General features: G+C 37.5%; 2 protein-coding genes across 4 annotated transcripts; one reads left to right on the forward strand and one right to left on the reverse strand.

The window, feature by feature from the left end:
- Window positions 1-3,752: 3,752 nt before the first annotated feature.
- On the forward strand, window positions 3,753-9,044 carry LOC129375594 (uncharacterized). 3 transcript variants are annotated; one of them, XM_055054800.1, is made up of 4 exons: window positions 3,753-3,933; window positions 5,097-5,170; window positions 5,276-5,701; window positions 6,867-9,044. In XM_055054800.1, the coding sequence occupies exons 1-4, from the start codon at window positions 3,908-3,910 to the stop codon at window positions 7,226-7,228; spliced, it is 888 nt and encodes a 295-aa protein (XP_054910775.1). In that variant the 5' UTR covers window positions 3,753-3,907; the 3' UTR covers window positions 7,229-9,044. The 3 variants fall into 3 exon arrangements, with proteins under 3 accessions (XP_054910775.1, XP_054910774.1, XP_054910776.1); XM_055054799.1 differs by having other exon boundaries at window positions 5,097-5,701; XM_055054801.1 differs by having other exon boundaries at window positions 5,097-5,425.
- Window positions 9,042-15,188, reverse strand: LOC129375595 (leptin-B-like). Its single transcript, XM_055054802.1, has 3 exons — window positions 10,411-15,188; window positions 10,035-10,203; window positions 9,042-9,897 (listed from the first exon to the last, which is right to left on the reverse strand). Exons 1-3 carry the CDS (start codon window positions 10,527-10,529, stop codon window positions 9,583-9,585), a joined length of 603 nt encoding a protein of 200 aa, XP_054910777.1. The 5' UTR covers window positions 10,530-15,188; the 3' UTR covers window positions 9,042-9,582.
- Window positions 15,189-18,808: the final 3,620 nt, after the last annotated feature.

An 18,808-nucleotide genomic window follows, 5' to 3' on the forward strand; every position in this document is an offset into this window, starting at 1 on the left:
CAGCGTTAATATAACAAGTACTGCAAGTGTTTCAGACTGCATTAATACACACACTCACATTGCCTTTATTTGAGTTCCCTTGTGATGGGGGGCAACAAAAGGACAAGTAATTCTTTGAAAATGTTTACATTTGAACAAAACTCTTCTAACACGGTTAATGACATAAAATAAAATTAATGTTTCAATTGTACAACATGCCACTGTTTGTGTATTTTTATTTTAAAAATTAAGTAGTACAAATAGCACCATGACAGTTGTTGTAGTAAAAAATATGCCCATGCAGATATTGCAATTGGAGCTTTTTCTATAATTTGGCAACTCTTTAGAAATGATCATGAAAAATATAATCTATATAAGATAATTAAAAAGGCTGCTCTGTGAAGCTACTGCCAACAATATGCTGGGTAAGAATCCTGGTTTTGGGGTTTGCATGCAGTGCATCTCGTAATTGCCCTCAGATATGAGTGTGTGTCTCAGTGTTGCACTGCAATGGGACAGCAACTTGTCCAGGGCGTCTCACCGAATGAAGCTCGCACCAGTCACCTATCACACACATTCCTCATCAATGTGACAAACTGTTCTGTACCTTACTGTGTGTTTTGTGCCTTCTCAAGTCTTTCTGGGGTCTTTAGGACAGCATTAGGCGTGCTGCATTTGTGTGGCTGTCCTTTCTCCTTGAACATGCCGCTGGCTTCAGCTGACGGAAAGTGCAGGACAATGGGTGATTGTGAGGGTCAAAGGGAGTTCCTCACAAAAATGGAGACAACAATGGGCACTCACAATAGTGTATGGGCATTTGTGTAATTTTGTACATTAAAATTATCTTATCAAGATCTTACAATTGCCGAAAATAATTGTTCTCTGTTCAGCTGGTACTTAACTTTATTGAAAGCATATTTTTGTGTCTATTTTTCCCACTATTTCTGTTATCATATCCTAAATACCAGTGAACTGTTTCCCCCCAATAAAAGCAAAACTTGTGTACAAACACCAAAATATTGTAAAAGGGATTTTAAATTGTATTTATCATTATTTTAGGTTAAAAAGATAACCACACTTCTCTCTCTGATGAACAGTGACACACATTGGCTCCAAAAGCTACGTGTCTTTAATTGTGTGTTCAATGTAAACTCTATTCTACGAAAAGGAGGAGAAATTGTTTTAGACAGCAGGATTCAAGATGTAAAAAGTTGGCGAAATACTAGGAACACCTGGAGATAAATTATGAAAATATTCTGCCAATATTCTGTTTCTTTTTAGATGTAAATTCACCTGGATTCTTCTAATAAAACCTGCAATGCATGAGTAAATTGATGAAGAACTTCCATATGGATTTAACATGTTATATCCATATGAAGTATCTGGATCATGTTGCATCATAACGGTGCATTGTCATTTTTTATTTACAAAATGATATGTTCTACATATATCCTAACAGATGATATGCAAAGGCATGATTCTAATCAAATAGCATTGAAAAACAAAAGTTAAATTCAGTTAGATATGTAAATAAGTATCTTGAAAGATGCATAGACAATAAATTTGCCTGGAATGAATATAAGCAGAATATTTACGTATTTACTTAGATAAAGTTCACTTGTGAAATTGTGTGTTACCTAAACTCAGTAGAAATAAAGACTGTCCAATGAAGCCTGCGTCATGAAGACCAAGACACATGGCAGAAAAAACAGGGATATGGATGTGGACAAGTTTAAAGACCTGTAAACTACTGTTTACAGGCACTGCATCCAGTCTAATTGAGCCTGAACTATTTTACAAAGAACATAGCCATTATCCAAAACATCCTTTTCTTTGTGTTGGTTCGTCACACATTGTGCTTCCCAAACTTGTGACTAAACGGGACAAAGTTGTAAAAATTCTCCAACGGACTGACTGGATTTGGCGTACACGTCTGGTGTTAAGTGCTTCAGGCTCAGTCAGATCCAGAGGTTTTTTTTTCTGATTTATTATATTTTGTTATGCCCTTCCAGCACAAAACACCATAAAGTGTGTTAATATTTCTAGTTGGGTCTTGTTATATTTTCCAAACTGCACTTTGTATTTCCTCTTTGTAACCTCAAAATCATAATTGCTAAGTAGTTATTCAGATATTGCAATACTTTGACAGCTCAGGTGCGATGTGCTGGGTTGATTTCATTGTGCAGGTGAATTGTCTGAAGAAAATGTGATGCTGGGTGAAAGTATGATTGAGTGACAAGAGCAAAAAGGAAAAGACTGAGAAAAAGCAGGAAGCTGAAGTGGAATTTCCACACCCTTATGTGGGTGGACCCCGCTTGCATTAAAGAACGGAGTAGGCACATTTCCCCCTATGTCCCCTCTTTTCCTTCTATGTGTTCCCCTGCCTCCCTACTTTCTCTCTTTTCTTGGATAATAGAGGCCATGTTGAAACAATACAAAAAGGAAAGGCTGTGGGATGCTGTGGCAGCAAATGGAGAGGTGGTCCTCACAGCCTTTCTTTAGAGGGTAAGATTTAAGGGGGTTTGCAGGGGTATGTATAGAAAATTGGCAGGGATAAGGGAGAAGGGCTATTTAAAATAATGATGTAAGATGGAAATCAGGGGCGTAAAGCAGAGGGAGGGGGTGCTGGTGTAAAACGTACTGCAAAAACATGGCCTGGGAAGGGCAAGAGTGATGTTTTTGTGGAACTTGAATGTTTTCCTAGCTGGCTGAGCCTAAAAGTGATCATGTTGCATCATAAAAAAACATCTTTTCCTTTTGCTCAAATATAACTTAATTAGCAATAGTGTTTTGGCATGTTGACTTTTCATGTAATAAAATGCATTTATCAGAAGTATTACAAGAATATAATGAAGATTTTATTCGACAATTTTATGTGGAAGAGTAATTTCCACTTAAACTTAATAACTGGAAGACTGCCATTTGTAGCAACAAAATCCATCAATAACAGATATTTTAGGTCCCTGTGAATAAATCTTATTTTTAATAAATCTTACTTTTCTTTGCAAAATGTGACACTTAAAACTTTATAGTGCACAACAACTTATTCAAAAAAGAAATTCCATATATCACACATAATATTATGGTCTCTGACAGATTAAGATAATTGGTGGGATATGTTGGGAATCAAGTTATCATTTTGTCCTCAGAGTTTATGAGTAACAAGCAGAAAACTGGGCAAGCATAAGGATTTGAGTGAATTTCATGTGACCAAAGTGTTGTGTTCTGAAAATAGTTTTCAAGTTTGCATCTTTATTTTTGTTAATTTCTTTTAAGAAAAATGCACTTATGCTTTTCAATTTCTAACTGCATTTGTTTTCTCTTCAGCATTTTATGTTTTAAAATTTTAATTGCATATATCCTCCAGTTGTCCTCTGGTGTTTTACAAATATATACAAGGCAACATGGCGCCATCTTGTGGCGCTTACGAAGTACTGCAGTCATATGTTTAGTAGGTCAGGATAAACCGTCTCAGTTATGACCTTGTAATGTTTTCCTTATTTAGCTTACTGAGGTTATCGGTGGGAGTTTGTTGCATTTGCACTTTGCGACCTTGAGTTATCAGTTATAAAGTCTGAAGCTGTTTCTGCTGAAATCTACATTTTCATAAATGTTCATCATATTTAAAATCAGTCCGTTTGCGTCGTGTTCATTTTGCTATGTACATTAAAATACTTTGTTTTTGTTCTGGTGGCGGGAGCGAGCATCGCCAGAAAATTGCGCGTGCGCGATATAATGCGGAACTGGGGTTTGGGGGGGGGGGGGGGGTGAGTGAGGCGCGTGGAACTGTCACGGGCACGCAGTCGTCATATAAATCCACGGCTATCCGTTGTCACGGCGAGTTGGCACTACGTCGTATCTGAGCGAGGCGTGCAAAGTAATTTTCCAGACCACCAAGCGGACAAGGACGCGTTTTCCATCTCTCAGCATGGGGAACCTTGCGCTCTCCGCCAGGTAAAACATGAAACGAATCGCTGCTTTGATATGATTCAGAAAAATAAAGGCAGGTTGCTGATGAGTCATTTGGAGACGCGGTGGGAATGTATTAAGATGTTCGAGTTGACCGCATCCAGCCTTACTTTTAGCTTCAGTTGTAAAGGAGGAGGGCTTCACAAGCTGCCTCCTGTTCTTTGTTGGGTTTGGTTATCAAGTCTCTTCAGGAATTCAAGGCTCTACAATAGGCCGATATGTGAAAAGCATTCTTGGTCTATTTTTAGAACGTGCTAATGAAACTATATGTTTTTCGCTAAATTGCAAATATATTCTAGACATACAAATTAAAAACTAAGGTTGAATTTGGGAGGTTGTGCTGATTTGCTAAATGTGGGGAGCCAAAAATCAACACGGTTTGGGCAAGAAGCCTTTCATTGCATCACTTAATTACTTAACAGCAGTCTGATTTCTTTCTTTAGTCTTGCTTAACAACTGTAATACACATTAGGTAATCCCATCTTATGAGTTGTTCACATTGTTCTGCTTAAATAACCCTTCATGCCATTAGCATACTTGTGATTTGACTTTGCAAGTATTGGGTCATGTTATTTATGGTAGCAGTGATAGAAATTGGTAGTAATTATATAAATTCTAATAATAGTCGTAAAAATAAAAACAAGAGTAAACAAAAAATGTTAGTAAGATTATGTTGATTGCTTTTTTGTTACAAGTTATTGTAAAAATCTTTTAGAGTGAAAAAGTTTTCCACATCTTTCATGGTAAAACACCCCTGTGGAATGTAATTTTAATGGTTGTTTTATTAATCTGTTTTATAATAAAACTTAAATAGGTTTTATTTTTGTCTTTTAGCATATCTTTAAGGGAAGACTAATTTCAGTGTTGTATTGTTTTTTTTTTTTATGTGTCAAAGGACAAAAAATATTACAGCGTTTGGCACCAAAGTAGCGTTAACAGAATTTGAGATAGTGTTTACATCTCTCAAAACCTCCTTTATTAAATAGTTTAACATTTTAGCAATTCATGGCTCACTTCAAGTTTGAACTCATATTAGCATAGATAGCTCAAAGTAAAAACTGCAAGCTTAAGATGTTACAAGTCTATTCTCCCTTCATAGACTGCAAGAATGATGTATTATGAATTCTGACTCATCTCCTTTTTTTTAGTCTTTTCAGGACTGATGCAACCACGTCTGAACCAGACAACTCAGGGAAGTTTGTGGCCAGGAGAATCTGCAATGGTATCATTTATTATTACACTCCAATGACAGCAGCTGAGCACCAGACAGTAACCCTCGCCAAAGACTCTCAGGCCACATCAACTCTGTTGCCTGTCTCGTCTCCAGTGTCTTTAGAAACGCCTTCCCGCACAGCTGTTTCCTCCCAGATGCAGTCAGATGCTGCTTCCAGTTCTCGCCCTCTTCTCCTGTTCTTCTCCTGGCTTGGTGCCCAACCTGGGGCCGTAGCAAAGTACAGGGAGCTCTACCTTGACCGTGGTATGGATGTTCTCCTCATCCAGAGCAGCGTAATGCACTTCCTGTGGCCTCGATGGGGCCTCAACTACGGGTTGGAGATTTTGAATATTTTAGAGGAGCCTCCTTTCACAGGAAGGCTCATACTGGTGCATGCTTCTTCCATTGGTGGCTATACTTTCACACAGCTGCTCACCCACATTGCTCAGCAACCAAAACAACACTCTCCTCTGGCGCATAGAGTTATAGGGCACATTTATGACAGTCTAGTGGTCGGCTCTCTGGATCACATGGCAACAGGTGAGTGAGAGTGATGCACCACGATTGTACTGGAGCTCAAATTACTTTTGTGTTGTGTGTCAGAACTCTCTATAATTAATTAACTGTTGACCTACTGCCCCACTTTGTCTGAAGTACACGATTTCCAAGTTGTTGTTTTTTTTCTATTTTAGGACAATAGTCAGTTTTAGTAACTCAATCTTTATTTTTTGGGTGCTAATTTAGTCCAAAGTAAATATTCCAATACTTCAACCCATGAGATTTAGCTCTCTCACTTCATTTACTTAGGTAACAATTTTTAAGACTAATAATTAAAATAAAGATTTCTGTTTTAGCAGATGCTTTTTGTGACTCTATGCAAATTATAAGCAGTGTTTTGCAAAAATACATATTCTTGAACTTTTCACTACGTTCATAATTACAAACAACCACAAACTCAGATGTAATTTATCACAATTTTATGTGACAGACTAATAGAAAGTAGTCTATTATTGAAAAGCCTATTCTGTTATTGACTTGTATTAGCCTCTAGATGAACACTGACCAGGTTCCCCATCTCTGCACCATGATGCTGCCATCACCAAATTTTACAGTGGGGTTGGTCTGTTTAGTGTGACGTGCAGACTTAGTTGTCTTAGGATGCTTTATAGAACCGCTCTGCTTTAAACTTATCTGACATTTCATTCCTGACCTGCCTGCTGTGTCTCTTGGTCTTCATGTTGTTGTTTTTTTTTTTACAGCAAACAGCATGAATACAGCAAACAGTCTTGTTTGTGAAAACCACACGTAATTGCTCTTCACACAACAGTTGAGAACAAATTTCACCCAGAAAACAATTTAGAAGTATCACATTAAAAGAGCCTGCAGACGTATCCATGCAACACTTTCATTTTCATTTAAAAAAATGTTTTAAAAAAAGGGATACAATTTATTTCCATTTAAGAACTATGCATTACTCTGATGAGCTATCAAATAAAATACATTGCAGCTTGTGATTGTAGCTTGACATTATCTAAAAAAGTTCAATGCGATCAGAACTTTTGCAAGCCACTGGCTATATATCCTGTTATTTGCTCTTTTTGTGTATAAACAGCACAACTAGAAGTGGTGTACTGTCCAGTTAGTGCATGCCATTGCAGGAATAATGCAACATTACATTTATAGTATTCAATTAATTGTTTTCCAGGGCTTGGGAAGACCTTGGTGCCACGTTTAGAGGTATTCGTCAAAACCACCGCCATGCTCTACTTCAGGCTCTTCAAGTCGTACACTGCAGACTTGTACGAGAACAGCATCCAGGTTTTCTACAACAGCCCGGTTACTTCTCCTGCCCTCTTCTTCTTCAGCGAAAACGATGCAATGTGCAGCACTACTGTCCTGGAAAAGCTGATGGACTTGTGGAGGCGGAGGGGAGTTTCTGTGGACGGCAGGAAGTGGAAGAAGTCAACACATGCCGCCCACCTGCGATGCCACCCAGAAGAGTACGTTTCCACATTGCAGCAGTTTTTGAACTCCCTGTCAGTTCCTTCCCATGAATCTGACATTTAAACTGTGTGGCAAATTGTAAGTTTCAAATATTTTCACTCATTTCCACGATATGCACTGCTAGTTTAAAGAGAATGCACTTTTAACTATTTTCATATACCTCTGATTTTCTTTAAAAAAGTAACTGTAAAATATTTTATTCACCTTTAAGTCGTCTTTACTTTTGTCATTGTAATTGAGGTTATATTTGAAGTATTTATGAACGTACTGTAACACTTGTTTGTCTTGCACAATAACTGTTTTGTTATTTGTTGATAAAAACACATACTGCACAAATTAAAAAAAGAATTTGGAAACTATGTGCGAGCTTTACATGAGCAAATATTTATATTTTTCATTATTTCAGATAGAAAATAGCCATGCGTCTTCACTTTCCTTTATGTCCCTTTAGGTTACTGTGGTGAACAGATTTTATTATTTTAAACCTGTCGGTATCACCAGTGAGTAATCTGAATTAACACAAGAGTAGAGGAGGGTTGGCTGGAGGCCATTGGTGCAACCAGTGACAGGTTACTAAAGGGGTTTTGTTCCAGTTTACTGAAGTGAGTGCATTTGGGCGGAGCCTATGTCAATCAGTGATAAAATAGGTCAGAAATGCAGTGACCAGATGTACAGAATATCAGTCCATTAGGATGAGCGTAGAGATTATGGTCTTTTGTTCAATGTAAAATGCCTCACTGAGCACAGATTCATAAAATGCACTTCTTTTTTGAGTGAAGAGAAAAGCACACAAAGCAGACAAAAGTGTCTCAGTTAATGTCATCTATAGATTGTACATTTTACTTTAGTTGCTTTGGTTTTTTAAGGCTCATTTTGAAGTATTTAATACATGTTTGTAAGAGCCTCGGATTCTTTAGACGACGTGACAGTCTCCCAATGTCCCACTCAGCAGTGGCGTGCTTCATGTTTGAGCATTCTAGTCGTTGCTAATAAATTATCTTTTTAAAAAATTTAACTCATTAAAATAATTTTTTCTCTCTCATTGTAAACATAGTAGCCCAAATCTCTGACGACATCTTGAAGCATGTTTATAGTTTAACCAGCACTGAGCATGAAATAATTTGTCTTTACCTGTTGTCCAACTATTAACTGAATCTGCAAGCTTTCTCACCAAGAAGCATGACTGGTTCATGTTTCTATACTACATTTATAAGTAAAGGTCAGTTTTGCAGAACCAGCCAGATGTTACAGCCACCTCTGCTGGACATGAAGCTACATGGATTTGGATTTAGCATCAGATAGTGGACGCCCTTAGTGATGTGAATGACCTACTTTTGGTGAGAGATTCAGTGAACATCTATATCTCAACTTCAAAGAGGTTATTTATTCCTATGAAAAACCTTTTGAAGTTTAGCCTCAGTGTCTGAAAAATAGCTTTTAATTGCTCAAGACAACAAATAGAAACTTTTTTTCTCTCATTAAAAAAATGATAAACAAAAATATATCAGAGTTCAAAAGAATGTTAGGATATCCTGCCCCCTAGTGTTAGTTTGAGAACGTTTCCCCACTGCTGACATTTAGCTGTAAGATGCTTACCGGAGTTTCTTGCATTTACAGCATTTTTTATTCCAGATGTTGATTTTTATTGTTCCTATTCTCTCTGGGAAACTTCATGCAGGTTACGATGCATGGAACCCTCGAATATGACAGCAGTGTAAATGCCTATGTGTGATCAACACAGTTACTTTTGGAATGCATGGTAATTTACCGTGACTTTTATCAGTCACAGTTTATTTATTCATGATGTTTTAAGTGTCTGTGATAATTATTAGAAATCTCTGCACTGAAATGAAATCAAATAGACAATAAAGTCATGTTGCAAAAGCACCGCATTTGTTTATTTGTCTATCAACTGACATGAATAAAACACCTTGAGTTTTGAGGCACCTTAGTGAGGCACTGTGAAGTACCCATGCTTTTATAAACAAATCTAAAATCACAAAAATAACTCTTTAAAAAGCATTGACTTTTCACTTCAAATGAAGTGCCACTTTTAACCCTTTTTCACTTTTGCTTACAACAGTTTTTGCCATCACTTTCAGTAATTATCCCATTTCTAATAACAAATCAATAATTCACAATCAAATCATACTCATAGATAAATATTTTATTCAGTGTAATAATTTAAGCTATTATATGTCTTAAACAAATATACTTTCATGTAAGCATTTTCTTCAAATGAAAATAGATGTTTAGCTTAAGTATTAAATAGTCAACAGCCTTTAAAAAACAAAACATTTATTCATAGAAAATATAAAACCTAAATACTGTATTTTCAAATAAAAAACTTTTTTTTTAGACACCACGCCACAATGACACCATTGCAGCAAATTGCATTTGAAATCCATGTGCATTTGTCAGCAAACCTTAAGTTTCTCCTCATTTGAAGGAAGGTTCTCCAGGTAGTGCTGCACCTTTGCCAGCGTCACGTAGTGCTGGCTGTCAGGGAACAAAAGCTCTCTGGGCTCCACACTCGGTTTGTCCTGGATGGGGCAGTCCAACATTAAGGCAAGAGAGCGCACCCTTGAGTCTAGGCCGGAAACGTCAGTTTGAACCTGACTCAGGAGATTTGTGAAGGGGCTCTGCAGCTCGTCATCTAAATGTCCAAGATAGAGGCTGATGTCAGTTAATCCATTCATGGGTGGAGTGGAGACCTCTATCTGTAGGGGCGACTGCCACAGAGGAGAATAGAAAAATATATGAGTAAATGTTAGCTATCATGCGTTTAGTTGCTATTTCTAATGGGGTAAAGTAACCTTGCTCATAGAAACACATTTAAAACTTCTAATGCTTGAAGGACTAATCAGACCTTATTCTTTAGCTTATTTATGTGGACCAGAGTTATCTGAGCAATTTTCACTATGTCCTCTATGTTGTTTCTGATGGAGTCGGTCTTTGTTGGAAGACTTGAGAACTCAGGAACTGCCATTAGAGAGATGAACAACAGGGCCAGAGGGATGCACATCTTGAAAAATGAACTGGAAAAAAATCATGCAAAGACGTTACAAACAATAGATTAATGAATCTCCAAAGAAACTAATGTTTTTACCTGCTTACATTTTAGCATTTAATTTTAATTCTGTTTTTTTTTAATGCAATTTAAATCTAAGTTGAAAATAAAGTGCTTAAAATGAGATTTTCCCTGATAAAAACAGTCCCTTTGGTCACATCATATAAATCCTTACCTTTGATTTTCAACTTCTGGTTCTCCTCCTGTGGCAGTGAATGAAAGAGATAGCACATCCCTTTTACAGATCTTATTTAAATAGTCAGCTTCCGTCATAAATCCTGTCTGGTCTTGCATGGGTCTTTTCCCCTCCTACATTTTCCCCCTTTGGCTCAAACCTCAGTGTGATCCTGCTTAGGATAATCAGGAAAAAACTTGGAGCGCAACAGTTTTCTTGGTATCAAAGTACTGACTCAATGTTTTGGAACCCACACACATCCTGTGATTTTTGTGGTTTTGGTTTCTGATTTCATCATAATTGACGGGAAAATGTCCCTATTGGGTAGGATAAGATATGATCATGTGACGCTTCAGTTGTAATTAAGGGTGATAAAGGGCAAGGTGAAATTGTTAAAATGCCTGCTTGATCTAAAAAATTAGACCACAACATATAATTTTACCACTTGTAAATTTTGACATACAGGTGAAACAAGATATTTAAATATATTTAAAAAGAGACATGACATGAAAAGGGGCAGTTGCTTAATTGCGAACACCTGTTATGTAGCTGGTAAAAACACCTTGTTTCATTTCAGTATTCACAGGTTCATGTAACTCATCAACTGTAGAAAAAAACTGACGAATGAGAAGTAAAATCCACCTGTTTTATTAGGGTTTTCCAAGAATTTGCTCATCAAAGCAGTTTTTAGGAAGGTTACAGAAGAACAAAAGCGTCTTTTGAAGATTGGAACAAAAAATCTAAAGCATTTTTGCATACGGGATATTGTGAAATGCATTTGCTCACCTCTCCAAATCATTAAATCCAGGTATTTCAATCACTTTTATGATGACAGATGTATAAAACACCACAGCATGCAAACGATTTCTACAATGCATTGGACGCTACCTGTGCAATTAATCCTGTAATGAAAAGTCTTTGCTACTGCATATACTACTGTTGACTGTTGAGGACGTTGAAGTGCAGAGTGGCTAGAGGCTGGATACTTTCTGAAGAGTTGATAGCTACAGACTTCCAAATTTCACGTGGCCTAAACATTAGCTCAAGAACATAGAGTTAGAGAGCTGGAGCCTTACTTCACCAAGCCCAGTCAAGCCATTGAACTTACTGGTGTACTTGAGGGAATAGATATTAAGAACTTACGATTTGGGGGCTCCTATCAAAGAGGACTGAGATAAAAGATCATTCAATCACTTAGTTGTTTGTTTTGTGTATATATTGAACTGGGTAAATGTTACATTATAGAAATATATTTTGAAATTGTCAAAGTCTATATTTTATTATTTTTGGAAAAACATGACTACACTGTGGCTTTGTATTAGAAAGTAGAGTATTTCAGATTTCATTATATGGAATTAGTAAATAGTATTGTGTTAACTGTGGCTCAGTGTGTGCAGTGGTGGTAAACTCGATTATTCATTTGAAAAACTCTTAGACGTTTAGAAATAAGTCTGCTTGGCAACATTTGCATGCATTCCCAACAACATGAGCCAGACTCCAATGCATTCCAACTAAGTGAGATATCTGTTGTTCAGCTGATATCGGCAAGTCTTTAAATAACAACCTGAAATCTGAGACAGTTAAGCTATTTTGCAAGACCTCTTGGAGGTTAGAACATCGTGGTCATTGAAGATTGGATCTTTTGCACATTTTCAAAGTCAGAATAGTTATTTTATCATATTCTAAGTTCATTTTTAATTTCAGAAAAACATTTGGTCTTTGAATCCTCCAAGATTGCGAACAGAAATTTCAATAAGTTTACAACTGTTTTCATTGGGGGAAAAAAACAAAACAAAAAACAAACATCAGACCCCGCAGACAAAAAGCTCTTACACTATAACTTATTTTTATGTGATGTAACAGGGACAAGGAAATACTCAATGTTGAAAAAATAGAAACTGGGAGGAGATATTTATTGGAAGGCAGGATTTAATCCATTCCAGTAAGACAACATGGCAGAGGGCCAGTTTACACTGCCCCCTCATTCACCTTTTTCAGGAAATCACAGTGGTTGGATAAGAGTTACAGGATATGAATCCACAAAAATAAATGATCCCCACTGATGTCTGGCTTGATAAATATGCATCTTCCAAATCTTTAATGTCACAGTCTTTCTTATTTGAATTAAATGAAGTCTGTCAGTACTAAATGCTAAATAATGGCTCCAAACCATGATGTTCCCATCACTGTTGAGGTGGTAGTGTTTTGCCAGTCCTCTTCCTCTTCCACTTTACATTTATGTTCTTCTCCCTCCATCTTTTGAATGTCTTTAATACTTCTTCTGGATCATTCCACTTGTTACATTTAACTACATTTGTGAAAGCGATACTTGGTTGTGATCTGCTTTTTCAACACTTTCAACACTTGTCAATACTTGTTTTCCTTTATCACTGGAGTATCAGGTATCTGATTTCTTTTCTGGAGCAGTGGCTTGACTCAGTGGGATGGACAACAGTGAGTTTGCATTAACATTGGGTAAGATTGCACAACTTTGCCATCAGGAAATAAGGTAATTTTCCAAACATAATTTTTTTTTCATGGTACAAGAGTAACATTCTGAAATGTTTTAGCAATGACGAAGGGCTTTCTGTTGTTGAATTTTTTTGTCCAAACCTTTTACCATAGTTCAGATGCAGCACCAACATTATGGCTTTCCAGCAAAATACATCGCAGTGAGGAAACAATAATAAATATTTTGATAAACAGACCTTTACAATATGTTTCTAGGTGGCATTTCTAACACTTAGCAAACACCATTGCAGTTGTTCTGGTTTTCTGTTTGTATTTCTGACATATGCATAACTTTTTCATGGTTGTAGTACCAAATAAATCCTCTGGAGGGCTATATTCACTCAGGGATTGACAGGATTTTCTGGCAACACTGTCTCTGCACTCCACAGCATCTTTTTCCCCTCCAGTTCTTATGATTTTTTTTCTTCCACCATTTAGAATATCTCACTGCTTTAACCAAAGACCTTGAGGTATCTGGGAAATTTACTCTGGATTTCTGCACATCTCAAGCAAGTCTGAGGTGTTACCTGGAGTCTGCGTTCTCACTTGTAATTAGACTAATTCTCATCTATGTCTATTTCTTCTTCATTAGTAAGACACTCAAAATCTTTTGGAAAATAGAAAGTTTTATTGTGGCAACTATTTTATAAATAAGAAGCCATTGATAAAGAAAAAAAGACATTCAGGAGACAAAATAAGTAGAGAAGCCTCTGTCTTTTGCCTGTGGTTCCAAAATCAATTTACTCTGTTACAAGAGGAAGAAGAGCAAAAGTGCATCCACACCCCACATTTCTATCTGATGACACGGATGAGTCATTGCCCTATTTCCTGGGGCGATGTGTGACACACAAATAGAGGGTGTGTGTTTAAACTGGGAATATCCAGCTCCAGTTAGAAGAACTTGTTCGGTGGCTGCAGGTACCCAGACATGACGTAAAAAAATATTCCACCTACACCTGGTCTGTTCTGTCTCATTCAGAAAGAGGGTATTGTATTTATTTTTTTTCTTTGAGGGAAGTTGGGAGTTTCTCTAATCCTGTAAGGTACATACCTTACAGGATTTGAAATCCTGTAAGGTGTGTAAACTCTAACATTTCTCCTGAAGGCACTTGATTTAATAGAATGGCTCAAACACAAAACAGTCATAAAAAGAGAAAGCATTGCCATGACGAGGACCAGCTGATCTATGTAATATAACCCATTTTCTGCTCCTAATTGTGTTTCCTGTAAAAGAATACCGTTGCTGCTTGTGTGCAGTGTTTATACAGAGTATGCTAACGCTCTGTGAGTAATGACGTCACAAAGTCTTTGTCAAAGCACAAAAAGTGCCTGTGGTTTTGATGTACATAAACTCCACTGTCAAGGCTCATGGCTTTGGATAAATAATCGCATTAATGTAACACATAGTACATCAAAGGCTTCAAGCAACGCATCCATTTTCCCTCCGCTTTTTCATTCACTGCATGCATCCTGTTGGTGGGCTTTCAGAAGGAGGGATGGGGGGCTTCTGTTAATATTTTGCCATGTATTTGAGGTTGCAGTGTGTATTTTAGAGAGTGAAAAAAAGTCACTGTTTACAGTGACTTTCTGATACTAAAAAGTGATACTAAAAATTTGGACCACATTTAAATTGATTTAAATGCATTAAATCATTTTAAATGTGATCTCTAAATCAGGGGTGGCCAGTCCTGATCCTCGAGGGCCAATGTCCTGCAACCCTTAGATGTCTCCCTCAACACACTTGCATTCAATAGCTGAATCACCTCCTAAGTGCAGTCAGGTTCTCCAGACCTCATTATTTCACTCAGGTGCATTGAAGTAGAAATGCATCTAAAGTTTTCAGGAGACCAGTCCTGGAGGCCTGGAGTTGCCCACCCCTGCTCTAAATGGACAGTGTTTCAAATATTTGCACCATAATATACAAATAAGGAAAATGAATCAAAGTTATGTCTGAAAGAAATAAAAATAAATATGAAGCTAGTTGCCTTCTAGATCTTAATATCTATTTGGATTTTTTCAGTGAAATTTCTCTCATGTTCGTTTCTCGAGAGATAGTGAATCTTCAGCCGTCTCTTAATTACACATTTCAGATTTATCATATTATATTATATTATAATATATTTATCACATCATATGCTTATCAAAAGCCACACCCTCTTTCGTTAAGTCTTTTTTAAGGACCAACATCTTCCTCACAGCAAAAGAATCTGAGATGGAGTGAGATAAGTGATGATTCATCAGGGAGGAAGAAGGACGTCTGTTTCAGATGCCAGTATCCACTGCAGATACTTTTTGGGGTAAGGGCTTCCTGGCTACTGGCTTTGGAACAGCAAGCCCAGACCGCAAAAAGACCCACAAAGGACAAAATGTCTGAGATTTCTGTTCTGTTTTCCAAAGGCAGTCTCCTTAGAATCTGGTGGGAAGAAGAGAAACTTTGGATAAATCTGCAGCGACTTATAAGACAGGTGAACTCAAGCAATCAAGACTCACTTATCCTTCATGTGTCAGTAAGCACATTCAGGTAATGCATGTACTTTGCACAAAAGAGGCAATACTTCTCACGTCGGAGCAAGTTTGAAGAGGAAGACAAAACTTTATGGTCATTTCCCTCAGACCTTCTTGCCGCTGCTTTCTCAGACTAAACATAATACATGAAACAGACTTTAATATATTTATAAATACATTTGATTTCTTCTGGAGAGGGTATTTGATTTCCTATTGAATGCCACAGAATTAACTTGTTTTGTGAATATATGATTTAAGGCATGAACTAATGCACACAAAAACACAGTCTATGTTTAAAAGCTGTTAATTCCACTTTTTCAGATTTCTAATGTAGAGGGTGAGTGGATCAACTGTTGTGATGTGAGACTGTGTTTAAGGAGACGTCTTCTATTTTGTTCTGCTCGACATAAGTCAGCGTCTTGACTGACGTGACATTTGTTGTTTTATTTTTGTGTGCAGTCACCAAATAGAACAAAATTTTGGGTTTTTTTTATGTGTCCAATAGATTCTGTGCTGCTGTGGAAGAAAACCGAGATTTGTTTCGAAAGCTGAGATCACAGTGAAGCACTACAAAACATTATCAATGTCCTCCATAGTGGCACACATTCTCTTTTTCATTTTTCATTAATGAAACAGATGAAAACAGATGCTGCCAAACTTCAACAGGAAGACTGATACTGAACAAAAAACTAAATTTGCATACATTGTATGCCATACAATGTTAAATGAGATCCACACACCCTCTGCTTGTTTGGGACTTTGGCATGCAGTTAAACAACCATTTTGTTTTCCGTTGAATCTTTAGCCACCATGATACGAGCAACATCTTTGAATCATGGTTTTTTTTTTTTCTAAAGTTGACACCAGCAGCACGTAGGTCTTGCTGACAAATAAATTGTGTGGAAAGCTTGCATCTCTATATTCAAGATCATCACTGAAAGGAAAGACCAATTGAAAGAATTTGAACACTGGACTGGCAAGTCTCGTGGCGGTTTCATTAAAGCTCATGCGACATGTTTTATTCTGCTAATTGCTAACAATCTGAAGTGGACCGCATTTACTGATTCAGCAACTGTTTTTGTTATTCTAGCAAAAATGGCAGCGACAGATAAAGATTTACTCTAAACTCCCCCGATTGGCTTTAAAACGCAACTATTTTTAAACGCGGTAAATTAAATTAAAGGTTTAAGGAGGAATGCATTTATATAAACAAACAAACAAAAAAAACCACAAATAAGTTGCACATCTTATCACTTTATAGTAGCATTTTCCAGAATTACTACAAGTATTTTTAAGAATGAAAGTCAAATTTCAGCTTTACAACAACCATTACAACACAAGCAAACAAAAAAACGCCAAAAAAACTTCCAACATCCCTGAAGACAAATCAAATAAAATCACAATACAGCTGCTGTTAACACCTTTTTATGAAAACATTTAGGTGCAACCTCACATCCTGAAATACATTGGCTGGTTTTTGCTACTAATGGAAAAAATCGCAGTGGTTTACACTTTGTCACATCTTTAAAAATTTCAAAAATAAACATTTAATCTATGTAATATGTTATAAATGCTTCTTTTATGCTACTAACATGTTGTTATATTTTTGATTACATTTTTTTTACCCTTATTGTTATCCCTTTTGTTGCTTTAAGTTATATAACTCACTTTTTTTTTCTTTTATTATTTTAATGACTTTAGAAACACGGCATAAAAACCCCCTCCTCATTTCAATGATTTTGTTATTGTGCAAAATAAATTTCTTCCCCTTTATGACCTCTCATGTAGAGGTCATCACACCAAAGAGGGATGCTTTAGTCTTAGCTACCTACGCAAAAAGGTCTGAATTACTTGGATTAATTCAAGAATAATAAGAAAATAAAGGCCTGAACTGAGAATGCCAACAATAAGTGGTTTAAAAAATGAAGATCGGTTAAAAAGAGGTCTGATCGTGAAGGTGGCGTGTATTGAGGATGTACACAGCCACATTTGGAGGGGCCTTTGGATGGACGTGGACCAGCAGACTGGACCATTTGCTCACACACGCTTCTCACCACATTCATATATAGGAGGGGGGGGAAAAGAAGAGTTACAAAACTGTCTCCTATTCATTTTTTAAATTATTACAATCATTCTGTCATCCTCATTATTGCCTCTATTGATTCTTACAACCAGTGCATCTAAGCACTCAGTTTTAGGTACACCCTTGCATCAAACAATGATTAGCAAATAAAAGGGAGAGTCCTCTCCATGGTCCAAAGACACTCTGAGCTGTCCAGGGTGCTGAAACCAGCTCGGTCTGCGATCCAGGTTTATATAAAAGAGTATAGATTCATAAAATAAGGTGCATGCAGTCAAACTGGTGAAAGCAAGAAAACCCACCAAAAACGTTAAATACATCCAGAAATAAAACCCAGAGGTCGTTCCTGTTTGGGGCTTAAAGGCGCCAAACAAAACAACAGGCCAGACCGGATTGCTTCCCCACAAATTGACACTTGTTGCCAAAACGCGTTGATATCCGCAAAGTGGGCAAGTTTGTGCGTGAAACTCGGTGTACTGTGAGTCTTTCTGTGGTAAAAGAAGTAACGCAACTTCAAACGCGCACGACTGCATCCCCTCTTCCCCCCACACTCCACCCCATCATCACAATCACACAAACACACACGCACACACAGAGAGAGAGAGAGAAACAGAGAGACGCGTGAAAAGTAGCCTTTTGGTGTGACGATCAGTTTCTCCCTGAGATAATCCTGAATCTTTGATGTTTTTTGGTTGTTTTTCTGTCTGAGGCGATGCAACACATTAGATGACTGGCGTCTCAATTAGGCGGCAGAGCAGAGCCTTCCTTTCTGCTCCACACATTTACAGTGAGCCCGTCAAAGAAATGCAGCTGCGGATCGCCTGTAGCGGAGACGTTTCTCCCCTCGGAGTGACGCTGTAAACACAGCAGTGATGCGTCGTTTCATCCGGACGCGGAGTTGCTGTTGTGGACCTGATGGAGCTCAGCTCGACTACAAATGTGCCTTAATCACGAAGAATCGCAATCAACTCGCTGGAAGTCAACACTTTCGCTCTAATCTGTTTCTCTCTCTCTTCTTCTTCTTCTTCTTCACATCAACACGTCTCTCTGGTGGCCACTCAGGTTCTAACGTCAAAACTCGGGGATACATTTCTCAATGTGAACTGTTCATGAGAACGGAAAACAGAACGACGGCTTGTTGTTTTTACTCACTTCAGCGACAAGCCAATAATGTAGCAGTAATAATAATAATAATAATAATAATAATAATAGACTCACCCAGTCGTCACCGGTGCGAGGCGGCCCGACCTCCCTCTTCACCCCCCATTTTCCCCTCCAATAATCCCTGGGAATTTGAACGGC

Source organism: Poeciliopsis prolifica, unplaced genomic scaffold (assembly GCF_027474105.1).
Source record: "Poeciliopsis prolifica strain line A6 unplaced genomic scaffold, Auburn_PproV2 SCAFFOLD040, whole genome shotgun sequence".
NCBI classification, from domain to species: domain Eukaryota; kingdom Metazoa; phylum Chordata; class Actinopteri; order Cyprinodontiformes; family Poeciliidae; genus Poeciliopsis; species Poeciliopsis prolifica.